Below are 13241 nucleotides of genomic sequence, written 5' to 3' on the forward strand. Positions count from 1 at the left end.
GATCCCTGGCCTTGCTCAGTGGGTCGAGGATCCGGCGTTGCCGTGAGCTATGGTATAGGTTGCAGACACGGCTGGGATCTGGTGTTGCTGTGGCTCTGGTGTAGACCGGCAGCTATAGCTCTGATTCGACCCCTAGCCTGAGAACTTCCATATGCTGTGAGTGTGGCCCGAAAAAGACAAAAGACTAAAAAAAAAAAAAAAAAAAGAATTGCTCTTTGTCCTAAAACTCACAGATGCATGTCCCAAAGCAGCGACTGTGTGATGCCCTGCTCTGGGCCCCCTGCCTGGACTGCGATAACCTGGCCCCCAGAGTGGCTGTCTCGCCCAGCTGAGGCCATCTGCTCAGGGGGGACAGACAAAGGACCATCATCATTTCTACCCAAAGCCAGCACAATTCTTGGCCACAGAGTGTCTTGAATGACTGCAGGCCCAACTTAAATGCTCTGAAAAAAAATTGGTCTTCTAATTGCTTTCAAACAATGATTTATTTTGCACCCGCCGCAGTACTTTCCTGCTTGGCCACTTTCAAACTCACCGGATTATACTCTGAAATCCCCTTTATTTTCTACAGATCTACCACGCTATCCTCAAAGGATAGAAATCTGTCACCATCAAATATAAATGAAGACAGTGACTTCTCCGCAGATGAAAGAACACGGAATGCAGTACTTAAAAGGCCCCAGAGCTCAGTTAAATCCTCTGGGAACTTTTTCTTATGGAAATCGCATCACAGCCCAGAGACTTAGGTGGCATCAGGCCCATTTTACAGATCGGGAAACTGAGGTCCAGAAAGTTAAGCAGTGAACGTTAAGTAAGATGTCCGAGTCCAGCAGGGTGGAAGACAGAGGATGTGGCAGGTCAGCGCGGGCTCGCATTTGTGAACGATTCCACCACTTCCAAGTGCGCTTACTGGAAAGAAGTAACATCCATCTGCCTGCATGAAATATGGCGTCACATGTGTCTGTACACACGCAGCGGGGAATTTATCAATTCAGCTGTTGACTTAATGCAAAACATGGCACAACACTGTCACAGATCCTTTTGCACAATGTGCGCAGACACACGTCATTCCAGCCTGTACACACACAAACACAATGAAAAGGAGATTCACTGAACCACGTGGGAGCGGGAACAAGCCTGACTCAAAGCTCTGCCAAGTCTGTACGTTTAGACACGGGAAGGTAATTCTGCTTACTGAGTGGATTTTTAAGCATCTTCCCTCTGTTGTTGGAAAGGTCCTTTTCTCCAAGGGAGAGCGGCCTCTGAGGGCAGATAACCGCACAGAGAGAGACTTGAAAACGTTGCTGAAATGTGATGAAAATGTTCCAACCACCATGCTCTTACGTGACGGTGCCGCCTGCCTGCCCCCGGCTCTGCTCTGGGAGCTTGGCGTCTACCTCACCGAGATCCACACGGCCCCGTGTCTGGGGGATGTGGGCAAAATCCTCTCTTGCACCCAAGCGGAGGAATGACGGTGGTCATTAGTGAATGACACTCGTCCAGGAGGGTGGTAAAGACCTCGCTCTTTCAGCGCCTTCAGAGCCCAGCCAGCCCACCGGGGCTACTCGGGCAGGGGGTGAGCCTCCTGAGTAAACAGAGCCCGGTGCTTGCAAACCCAGATTCTGGAGCCAGAGGGCCTGCGGGCACAGCTGGTCAATGACGGCGTCAGTGCACCACGGGCCCTCAGGAAATACTCCGCGTTACATGGAGCAGACCCTGTACTGCTGCACTACTGAGCTCCTGCACGCCTGCGATCTACTCACCACCGTACTCACTCCTACTGTGCGCTTATACTCCTGCACGCCTGCGATCTACTCACTGCTGTACTACCCTACTAGCCACTATACTGCAGTACTCCTCTACGCCTGCAATCTATCATACTCTGCTGCTGTACTCCTCCTATACTTCTCTACTACGCTACCATTATACTACTCCAGCAACTACCATACTACTGCGATACTATATTACTATACTCCTGTACGACTCTACTAACGACCATACCACTGCCTTCTTACACTACGGCAACCTACTAACTGCCATATGAGTATAATGCTCTGCTCCTATTCTACTGTGCTCCGATACTCCTATACGACAGCACTATTCTACTCCACTACTATACTCCTGTGCTACTCTACCATACTACTATACTACTAAGCTGATCTAGTAACTACTATACCACTGCGATGCTATAGTACTGCACTACTGTGCTACGCTACGAACTACTCTGCTACTGTGCTCCTGTATGCCTGTGCTACTATACTACCATAGCACTCCGCTAACTACCACACCATCACTGCGCTCCAGGACTACGCTACTATTGCACCACTGTGGCTGCTGCTGCTATTATTACTACGACTCCTGCTACTGCTACAGCTCAACACGTCCTCCTCTTCCCCCTGCTCCTCTTTCTACTTCTTCCTCGTCTCCTTTTACTCCTCCTCCTTCATTTTCGTTGTTACATTTGTACGTGTCCAAATGGTACATGCAAACAGTTCCACGAATCACATCTTCTGAAGTTTTGACAGCAGCAATCCCTGTCTCTCGCTCTGCATCCAGCCGTCTCTCTCAGGCTGTACCTCTGGCGTTTAGCCCCTCGTCTCTGAACGACACAGGGGGAGGACTCCTTGGCTTTTCACTTTCCGGCTCCATCGGCTGGCTTCCCTCCAAGGAAGACGAGCGCGCAGCAGTCCCTCCTTCCCGCGCCCTCACAGGACGCACTCATCTCTCCGTTCCCTCAGCTCACCAAGGAGGAGCATCTCATCTTTGGTTAGATCAACTTTCTTCCTTCCTTCTTCTTTCTTTCTCTCTTTTCTTTCTTCCTTCCCTCCTTCCTTCCTCTCTCTCTCCATCCCTTTTTCCCTTCCTTCATCCCCCCTCTGATGTTGAACTGCACCGACCCTCTAATTTCCTTATATTTCATTTTGTCTTTTTATGCTCTTGTATAATGATTATGATCAGGTCTTTGCTATGCAGAGATGATTCCTGCAGAAACTCTCCTATATCCAATGTCCTGTCCCACTCTCTGATTCCTTGGAGTTAATGACTGCCTTTTATGCGTGTATTTATTTATGTTAACATACAGTTGATTCACATTGTGTCTCCAATTTCTGTTTTACAGCAAAGGGACCCAATCCCACACAGTTCTCTGTACAGGTTGTTTTCTAGCTCCTCATTTCTTCAACGTCGGATTCTTTACCAACTAAATACATCTCTCAAGGCAGCCAGATGCCTCAGGAATTCCATCAGCTTCGCCTTCCTGCGAAGTCTCCTCCAAGCTCTTTCAATCCAGCTCCAGTGGGAACTGGCCATGGTCTGCGCCTCAGGCACAGCTGACACCTTGGCCCTCCCACTGGCCTGGAGATGTCCTCTGCTCCTCTCTCCTCCGCCGGAGCGCCGGCTTTCCATGCTCCATTTCTTCTTCCTTGAGTTAGTGGACGAGCGGACGCCCTCATTTTAGTGGAGTCCCCGTCATTTTCTAAGGGCTACTTGAGAAAAGGCACATGAGAGGTATATTTTTTGAGACCTTGAGCTTGTAAAAACATCTCACATTTGATGGACTAGCCTGTTTCCACTGCCTTCCAGAGTTTGATAAGCCAAAACTATTCTGATTCCTTGGCCTTGGCGTCCTGTTCTTCCTTGGAAGCTTATTGGATCTGAAGTGTGTTTTGATGTATGTCTGTTTCTAGTTATTGCACTGTATCCTTGACAGACCCTTCAGTCTGGAAATTCATGTATTTAAGATCTGGAGGTTTTCGTTATTTCATTAATGATTTCTTCCCATATGTTTTTCCATATCCCTCTCTGCTGGGAGCCACAAAGTGGCGAAGAAGAATAATCCTGTGTGAGGCCTGACTGTGAGCAAAGCTACAGCAGAGGCTGAAGAAACTGAAGCTGCAAAGCAGTTTCAAAGAATCCCCCAGCTGATCCTGTTTAGTAAAAATTCCTGAAATATGATTTCCTCTTCTATTCTTGCGCTTCTTTCCTGTCTGACGTTTATGTGTGTTGTGAGTCATTCTTGGCTCATAATATGGGAACCTTCTCAAATTCCTGAGCTTCCACCCAAGTATGGGCCATTACCTACTTATAAACCTAAGCCCTTGTTAAATAGGTTGAAAACAATTGAACTATGCATAAAGAACTTCCCTAAGAATGGGAAGTTTCCCTTCAGAGGAGTGATAGTAAATATTACAAAGAACTGCCACATAAGCCTGGAGATCTTTGTTGGACTTTGGTCCATCCCCATGGAGACAGATTAGGGGGTGGTTTGGGTGTTGCCCATGGCCCAACAATTGTGAATATTGTAAGGCAAGATATTTTTTTCTACAATAAACGCTACCTGTTGGGACCCAGCAGGTAGAAATTATTATTACAATTGGCAAGATTCTTTTGATATATAGATTTTATAATTAATAAAGATTTTTATAATAGATAAGGTTTATTTAAGACAGCTTATGTTCCCACAACTTGCTATGGTCTGAGGTCAGCTTGACCTCAAAAGCAAGCCACGTGTGAATACCCCACTCCCCATTAATGGCTGTTCATGCCTGCTAGAGGAGCGCAATAGGTAGCTTGAGGCAAGAATATCTATCACCTTATGCCAAATCATTGTTAAAGCAAAAATTAGACACCTATTATTCTGCTTGCTATTTACTTATTTTCTAAGAATAAAGTACAGTTTGTACGTATTTTCTATGTAGTCTTTATTTTAAATCTAAAACTAAAAGAATAGTTTGGAATAATAAATTAGCATATATTGTTGTTTTGTATAATCATGCACAAGAGTAAAATGTATAAAAGCTGATGCTCTCCTTTCAATAAACAGGGCATCCGCAGCACTTGCGGAGGGAGTTGGCTCCAATTCTTTCTGCGCCTGTTTGTAGCCCCTCCTCCTGGCTGCTGGGGCTGGACCCCGGCACCTCTCTCTTTCTCCTTCTTTCTTTTTTCTTCCCTCCTTCCTTCCTTTTTCTGTCTCTTTTCTTTCTTTCTTCCTTTCTTTCCTCCTTGCTTCCTTCCTTTTTCTGTCTCTTTTCTTCCTTCCTTCCTTCTTCTTTCTTTCTTTCTCTCTTTTCTTTCTTCCTTCCCTCCTTCCTTCCTCTCTCTCTTTCGCCATCCCTTTTTCCCTTCCTTCATCCCCCCTCTGATGTTGAACTGCCCTGGTCCTCTAATTTTCTTATATTTCATTTTGTCTTTTTATTCTCTTGCATAAGGGGTATTCTCAACTTTCTCTTCCAACACATCTGTTTAATTTTTCATTTTTCCTTTCACACTTATTTAAAGAGCACTGATCTGAGGTTTGTTCCTTGGATTTTAAATAAACAATGTCCTTCAGTCCAAGACACTCTCTATTTTACTCTCTTTAGAGAACCAACCTCCGGTCTTCTGCTTGAAAAGGGAAGGGACAGCCATCCAGTCATTCAGGACGGGTAAGCAGAGCAGGGGTTCTCAATACTTCTTACAAGGCTTGCAAACAACGCACTTTCTTTTAGCCTTTTTTTCAGCCCCTCTTCCTCCTTTCCTAGATGCTGTGACCACTGTTGACTCTTGAGCCTTCGAGGGATTCATTAGTGCCTATCAGCTCCTGGTTGTTCCCAGAGACAACTTGCAATCCAGTTCCTGGTGTCCTAAGCTCCGTCTTCTTTCCCATCCCCCTCCCAACACATGCGTGTTTGCTGCGGTCTCCTCTTTAGCTTTCTCCATTCTTGTGAATTTACCATTTTTCTTTGTTTTTTCCTTTTCTTTTCTTTTCCTTCTCCCTCTTCTCTCTCTCTCTCTCTCTCTCTTCTTCCCTTTTATGTTTTTACTTTTTAGGGCTGCACCCATGGCACATGGAAGTTCCCAGGCTGGGTGGGGGTCAAACTGGAGCTACAGCTGCTGCGCCACACCACAGCCACAGCCACATGGGATCCAAGCCATGTCTGCAAACTACACCACAGCTCACAGCAATGCCAGATCCTTAACCCACTGAACGAGGCCAGGGATCGAACCCACGTCCCCACGGATACTAGTTGGGCTTGTTACCACTGAGCCACAACACAAACTCCCTGAATTTACCATTTTTTCAAACATCCCTTATTGTCATTTTATGGAGACTTTAGAAAGGAGAAGATAGAAGTGTGTGTGTGTGTGTGTGTGCGTGCGTGTGCACACACACGTATGTGCTTAATCTACCGTCTTTACCCTGAGGTTCAAGTCCTTGTCTTTCCCAAGTCTTCCAAAATTGTATACAGTAGAAGAAGATCAGCTAGGCACAGGGCAAGGCCACAGATGAACAGGTCTGGAGCCACTCGCGCCAGCCCCCTCCCCTGTGGTCCGTGAGAAGACTTCATGAATGCCCACACTGCTTTTGGAAAGCCATCTCTCCCCGGCCTCCTCCTGCCTCTGCCGTCAAACTCACCTTGCTCACCTCATCCAGGGCTTGGGCTGGGAGAAGCCAAGGCCCTGAGGAGGCAGCAGAAGCTCAGAGCTCCTCTCCAAAGCCCAGAGCCAGCCCTGGAGCGTCCCACGGGCCAGAAACCCTCCGCGGTGCATGGCACGGCTTCCAGAGGATGGAAAAAGGAAGAGGGTGGACTCCCTCACAGTCCCAAGTGATGCCACTGTGACCTTCCCAACCTGAGACCGGAGGGACAGACCTTTCCAGCCTCCCAAAGATACACCAGAATGGAGAAGCCAAGGCCAATCACCAGCCGCGTCTCGAAGCAGCAGGGACCCAAGAGAGGTGGGCACGCAGCAGAGAGAGCGTTTCTGCTCCATGCAGGTACCAAGCGGGGAGGCGGTGCGTGGAGAAGAGCAATGATAGAGTCGGTCTGCTTTTTATCACCTCCGTGCACCGCCCCTTCTGCAGAGCACGCGACAAAATACTCTCTTCACAGCTGCAGGCTCCTTCTGCCAGCCCCTCCCCCCAGCACGCGCTGTCCCCAGGCAGGCATCCCGCCGGCAGCCCGGTTACCTGTGGATGATGTGGTACCTCTGCAGATACTCCAGGGCCAGGGCCAGCTCGCAGATGTAGAGCTTCACGGCCCCCTCCGTGAAATGGACGTTCTGCTGCAGGTGGTACCGCAGGTCCCCGCCCAGCAGGAGGTCCACCACCATGAACATGTCCTCCTCGTCCTGGAAGGAGTACCTGGGAGGACAGGGGGCAGAGCCCGTCAGGGATGGAGGTGCTGCTCTTGCACTCGAGACCAACACCCCCATTTTACAGACGAGCAAACAGAGGCTCTGAGAGAAGCGCTGATGCTGCCTAAGTCATGGCAACAGGGCACCCAGCCCCAGGCTCTGGCTGACAAACGCCACTGAAAAATGATAACCATTTTTTATTGAAGTATAGTTAATTTAAAATGTTGTCTTAGCTTCAAGTGTACAGCCAAGCGAGTCAGTTAATATATATGTAACTGAATATCTATATTCTATATAGATAAATACCCATATATCATAATATATGTTCGCTTTTACATATATATACACACGTGCACATTCATTTTCAGATTCTTCCCCTTATGGGTTATTACAAGACAGTGACTGTAGTTCCCTGTGCTATATGTAGGTCCTTGCTGGTTATTTATTTTATATATAGCGGTGTGTGTATTTGGACCCGAAATTCCTAATTTGTCCCTTTGGTAATCATACATTTCCACTTTGGTAACCATACATTTTTTTTATATGGCTGTGGGTCTATTTGTTTGGTAAATAAGTTAATTTATATCACTTTTTAAAGATTTCATATATAAATGATATCATACAGTATTTGTCTTTCTCTGCCTGGCTTACTTCAATCAGAATGAAAAGCTGTAGGTCCATCCATGTTGCTGCAAATGGCACTATTTCATTCTTTTTTATGGCTGAGTAATATTCCATTGTGTCTATGTGTACCACATCTTTACCCATTCCTCTGTCAGTGGACACTTAGGTTGTTTCCATGCCTTGGCTGTTGTAAATAGTGTTGCTATGAACATTGGGGTGCAGGTATCTTTTTGAATTAAGACTTTCCTCTGGACGTATGCCCAGGAGTGGGGAGTATTGGTGCAGCCACTGTGGAGAATACTATGGAAGTTCCTTGAAAAAAAAATTTAAAATAGAGTTACCATATGATCCTACAATCCCACTTCTGGACAAATGGCATTTTAACCAATGCTAAACTCCAACCTGTTACTTGCGTTTTAGTACATGCTTTAATTAGATGTTGTCAGGGCTTCAGCAGCTCGTCTCCAAACTGGCAGCCCCTTTCACTCATTCCTCTGTTCTCCACACACGTGCTGCTCCCCACGAGGAGTGCACTCCTGCAGCCCTTGAAGGCATCACTGCTCTGGCAAAACACACCCAGTTTCTACTCGCATTGCTTCTTGGAACTGGCCAGAGTCCGAGCAATAAGGAGAGAGCACAAGAAGGAAAACCAAGGTGCTCCCCTCAGCAGTCACAGCTGAGCACCCAGTAACAGCCAGTGACAGCCAGCGCTGCCCGGCAGCCATGGGAGTGAGTCACCTAGGGAATCTGGATATCCCACTGCAGCCCCAGCAGACATCGCATGGAGCAGAAGAACCGCCCTGCTGAGCCCAGTCATCAGAAGATGGGATGATGGGAGGACTGTGTTTGGAACCATTCAGTTTTGAGGTGTATTTTTCCAAAGCAATAGAAAATGCACTTAGGTCTCTTAAGGGCAGAGAGCCAACACGTAAACACTGAGAATGGTGTTAAATAATTGTAAACTAGAATCACGCTACCATAAGATGTTGTCACACTCTGTGCCGAACCCCGGACTGTGATAAGGGCACCTCAGAATGACAGGATGTCGCTCTGCAAGCTTAGATCTGTGCGTTGGATCCTCGCCTAGAGGACCTGGGTCAGCCAGGCCTTTCCCCCCATCGTACAGAAGAGGGAAGAAGGGCCTCAGGGAGCCAACGTCCGGGTGCAGACAAGGACTCAGACCCCACATGCGTGGCTTGCTGCTGTAACGTGCTGTGCTCTCCTGACCTGGGCATGCAGCCCCGGGGAGGGAACCTGATTTGGTCGCAGAAGGGACAGACCATGTGCTTACAGAATGTGGAGTTGCAGGGATGGAAGGGGCCTTAAATGCCAACTGGTGCCATCCGCCCTGGATTACAAAGACTGGGATCCAGAGAGAAAGAGCAAATGGCTGCCTAAGAGTCACAGTTCCCCTTGGGTCTCTCTTGCTGTTTATATTGGTTCCGAATCAGGGCAAGGGGTGGGGCGTGATTTACTGTGACCCCAAACTGTCCATTTACCAGATGTGGACGGAGCACCCGCCCTGTGACGGGCACGGGGCAGTGCGCTGAGGACACTCAGACCCAGCAATTGTCTGCACTCTGAGGGAGCACACAGCCTCCTGGAAGAGGAGGGCTGAGTCAGCAATCCTGGTTTTACTGGGGAACAGGTGCTCTATGGGGTGCACTGTGGCGCAGGGAGCGCGGAAGTCATCTCTCCAGCAAGTGAGGTGGTGGAAAGGTCTTTGCGGATGAGCAGTACACGGGGCCTGGAACCCACAGGGACTGCGGCTCAATGGAAGGACAGCATGAACCCTCCGGTGCTGGGGGCTCAGGACTCTATAGGGCCTTGAGGACAGAACCCCCCATCCTCCCATTTTTAGCATCTTGGCCACTGGTGGTCCGAGGGCGATGACCCAGACCAGCTTCTTCCCTCCTGTTTCAGAGTCACTTCAGGGCTGGAGGAGTGGCTGCCAGCTCAGGCAGCAATGAGATGGTCCAGGGGCTTGTGGGTTTGCCCAGGGCCCCCTGGCGGGCATCAGCTGGACTGTACATCTGTTGCAGGACAAGGGTACACTCCGTCTGGCATGTGATCGCTGCAATGAAGCATTTCAGCATTTGCTGGAAGCCAAGGGAGAGGTTAAAAAGAAAGCTTGTCCAGAAGCCTCGCCCCAAGGTAGGCTCACAGGCTTGAGGCCCTGGCCTTTTGCAGACACGACTTAGCCTGGTTGGTCCCTCTGGGCAGCATATCTGGGCCCATGTGAGGACACAGAGAATCAGACAAAGAAGCTTGTGACACACTGGAGCCTGAAGCAGGTAACCAGGGGCTTCCATGGCCAACACCCTAAACGCCACTTCTCAGTCTGTCTTTCAACCTGGTCACGGCTGTTTGTACTGCTTCACTTTTTCTCTTTCAGGGGAATTTTAGACTAAACGTATCTGGTTCCTTGAAAATCTCTGACTTGTGATGGAATTATGTTGAATTTACAAATTGAAGAGAATTAGCATTTTTACGATGCTGGACTTTCCCAACCTTTCCACAAATATGGAATATCTATTTATTCTGTCTTTTTCAAAAAATATTTTTTCAATCAACTTTAATACTCTTCTGTTTAGAGGTTTGGCTCATATGGATTTTGATTCTTAGAGATGAAAATAGATTTTATTGCTATTGTGAAGATAACCACGCGTGCTCTCTCTTTTTTTTTTTTTTTTTTTTTTTTTGCTTTTTAGGGCTACACCTGTGGCCTATGAGGTTCCCAGGCTAGGGGTTAAATCGGAGCTGCAGCTGCCAGTCTACACCACAGCCACAGCAACGTGGGATTGGAGCCCAGTCTGCAACATACACCACAGCTCACGGCCACACCAGATCCTTAACCCACTGAGCAAGGCCAGGGATGCAGCCCACGTCCTCATGGATCCTAGTTGGGCTCGTTAACTGCTGAGCCACGACAGGAACGCCAAGATTATCTCTTGAGTAAGGTGCACTCCAGAATCAGGTATGTTTACCTTAAGGCTAGCAACTTGGCTGACATCTAAGTTATTAGTTCTAATATCTTTCTAATACTTTTTCCACTTATTATATGAAGACAGTTGTGTCTTCTACAAAAACTTCGATGTTTACATTCTCGCAATCTTTATGCTCATTTTTTTCTTGTCTTTTTGTTGTTGTTGTTATTGTTGTTGTTGTTGTTGTTGCTATTTCTTGGGCCGCTCCCACGGCATATGGAGGTTCCCAGGCTAGGGGTCTAATCGGAGCTGTAGCCACTGGCCTACGCCAGAGCCACAGCAACGCGGGATCCGAGCCGCGTCTGCAACCTACACCACAGCTCACGGCAACACCGGATCCTTAACCCACTGAGCAATGGCAGGGACCGAACCCACCACCTCATGGTTCCTAGTCGGATTCGTTAACCACTGAGCCACAACGGGAACTCCCTTTATGCTCATTTTATTCTTGTGTTACTGCACTCTTCAGGGCCTCCAGTAAAAATAAAACAATGACAATAAGAGGGGGAGATACACATTCTTACCTTGTTCTGGGCTGTAATAAACTGTTTCTCCATTAAATTAACTGTTTGCTGTAGATCATTTATCTGGTTAAGAAAGCTGCTTCCTAGACGGCTAAGAATTTTTATCAAGAGTGGGTTCAGAGGTTGCTTTTTGTTTTGAAGCTTAAACCATCTTTGCATTTGTAGATGAAATCCTGCCTGATAAACACACACATACGTGTGTCTATGTATATGTGTACACATACCTGTGTGCCACACACACATATCACATGTATCATATGTCATATATAAGTATATTGTGTCTGTCATATAATACGCATATACACATGTGTGTATAATACTTTTATGGGATTCAGGTTGACAAATTTCATCCGAGATGTCTTAAAATAAATTTTATTGGAGTAGAGTCGACTTACAATGTTGTGTTAGTTTCAGGTGTACAGAAAGTGAATCCGTTCTACACACATCCATGTTCTCCCATGTAGGTTATTACGGAATATTGAGCGTATTTCCCTGTGCTGCGCAGTAGGTCCTGGTTAACTGCCCCTGTGTACAGACGCGTGGATGTGTCGACCCTACCCTCCTAATGTGCCAAGTGCCGCTGGCTCATAGTTTCCTACCTTCGTCTTAACCCCGTTTGGGGATCATGGTAATAATTCTGGCTTTGCATGATGACATGTTTTGTTTTGTTTACCTTTTGTTCAAGAAGAGTGTACAAGAGACATCACTTGCTCGCAGAAAGCCTGGTCTCAAAACGCCCCCCATTCCCCCATTTCTGATAAACTGGGTGTTCCCTCCTCCTTGAAGGCATCCTTGTTGGAGCTGCCTGATGCTTCCTGTTCCTCCCTCTGAACAGAGACGAGAACATTTCTAACAAGTTTACACACCTCCCGCCGCTGGCCCCCGGTGTTGGTTCATCAGGACCTCTTGGGTGCTCCTGGGATCAGGGGACGGATGCTGATCCCTTCCTCGAGGTGTGCTGAGCTAGAAGCTGCAACTGAGAGGCTGCCTAGAACCTGAAGCCCCGAATGAAGATGAGACCTAGCTGGAGAAGGAAGCTTCATGGAGTCAAGCAGAGCTGAAAGCTATCAACAGAGCAGGACCCTGCTGGAGGTGAGGGCTCCAGCCCGGGCGGAAGAGCGATCCATTCCCAAACTGCCTGTTTACTGTGCCTTTCGGGTTAAGCATCTTAACTCTGTGTCTGTCACTTGCAACTGAGAGAATCATCTGATACATCTTTCCACGTATTTGCTACGGGAGAGAAGGGTTTAGATGCTCAGAAAGAAATGAGAGGAATCAGCTATAAAATGCCTCCTACAGATGTTCCATTTGTATTCTAAGAGTTGAGGGACTATTGAAACCTTATGCTAATAACCAGTAAGTTTTGCACTCCCAACGCACAGCTAAACTGTCAAAGGGCATCTCATTCAATATTCCATCAGAGCGCTTTGGAGGAGCAATGTGAATTTGCAGGGGAGAAACTTACAGACTGGGATGAATTCTAAAGAGGAACTCCAAATGCAAAGAGAACAATAATTTGAGCAATAACCTGGGTTATGGCTCTTTTTTTTTTTTTTGTGCAGATCCATCGTTGCCCTGGGCCATGGACTCAACATTCCCAAGGAGATTCAATGTTATTATCGGAGAACAGCGGATGACCTTGCATTGATTTCTCTGTAGCTTTGTGCTGTTCCACAGCTCTGTGCTATCGTCCCTTTTGCTTCTTCTTGGACTGGAATTACAATTATGTTCTCATGATCATGCTGCATGTTGTCCTGGAAATGATGGAGAGCCTGAATGAGAAACCTACACTGGACAGCAGGAACACCGGCCGTGGAGCAATCTGGGTAATTCGGCTCGCCTCACAAGGTCACAGAAGGTCAGGAGCTGGGAAGGCATCAGTCCTGGTCTGGACATGACAATAGGCCAGTATGAAGGACTCAATGTCTGTTAGAGCCTTTTTTTTTTTTTTTTTTAAATAAAAATGTATTGATTTCCTACCTGGACCAAAAAG

At 47.4% G+C, this 13241-nt stretch overlaps 1 protein-coding gene across 1 annotated transcript in view; it reads right to left on the reverse strand.

Moving 5' to 3' along the window:
• STK32B (serine/threonine kinase 32B) overlaps window positions 1-13241 on the reverse strand; it is a 366748-nt gene that overhangs the window by 124505 nt on the left and 229002 nt on the right. Inside the window, exon 4 of the mRNA XM_047799270.1 lies at window positions 6947-7120. Coding sequence (XP_047655226.1) covers window positions 6947-7120 — 174 coding nt within the window. The remainder of the gene's footprint in view (window positions 1-6946; window positions 7121-13241) is intronic.

This window comes from Phacochoerus africanus, chromosome 10 (assembly GCF_016906955.1).
Source record: "Phacochoerus africanus isolate WHEZ1 chromosome 10, ROS_Pafr_v1, whole genome shotgun sequence".
NCBI classification, from domain to species: Eukaryota; Metazoa; Chordata; class Mammalia; order Artiodactyla; family Suidae; genus Phacochoerus; species Phacochoerus africanus.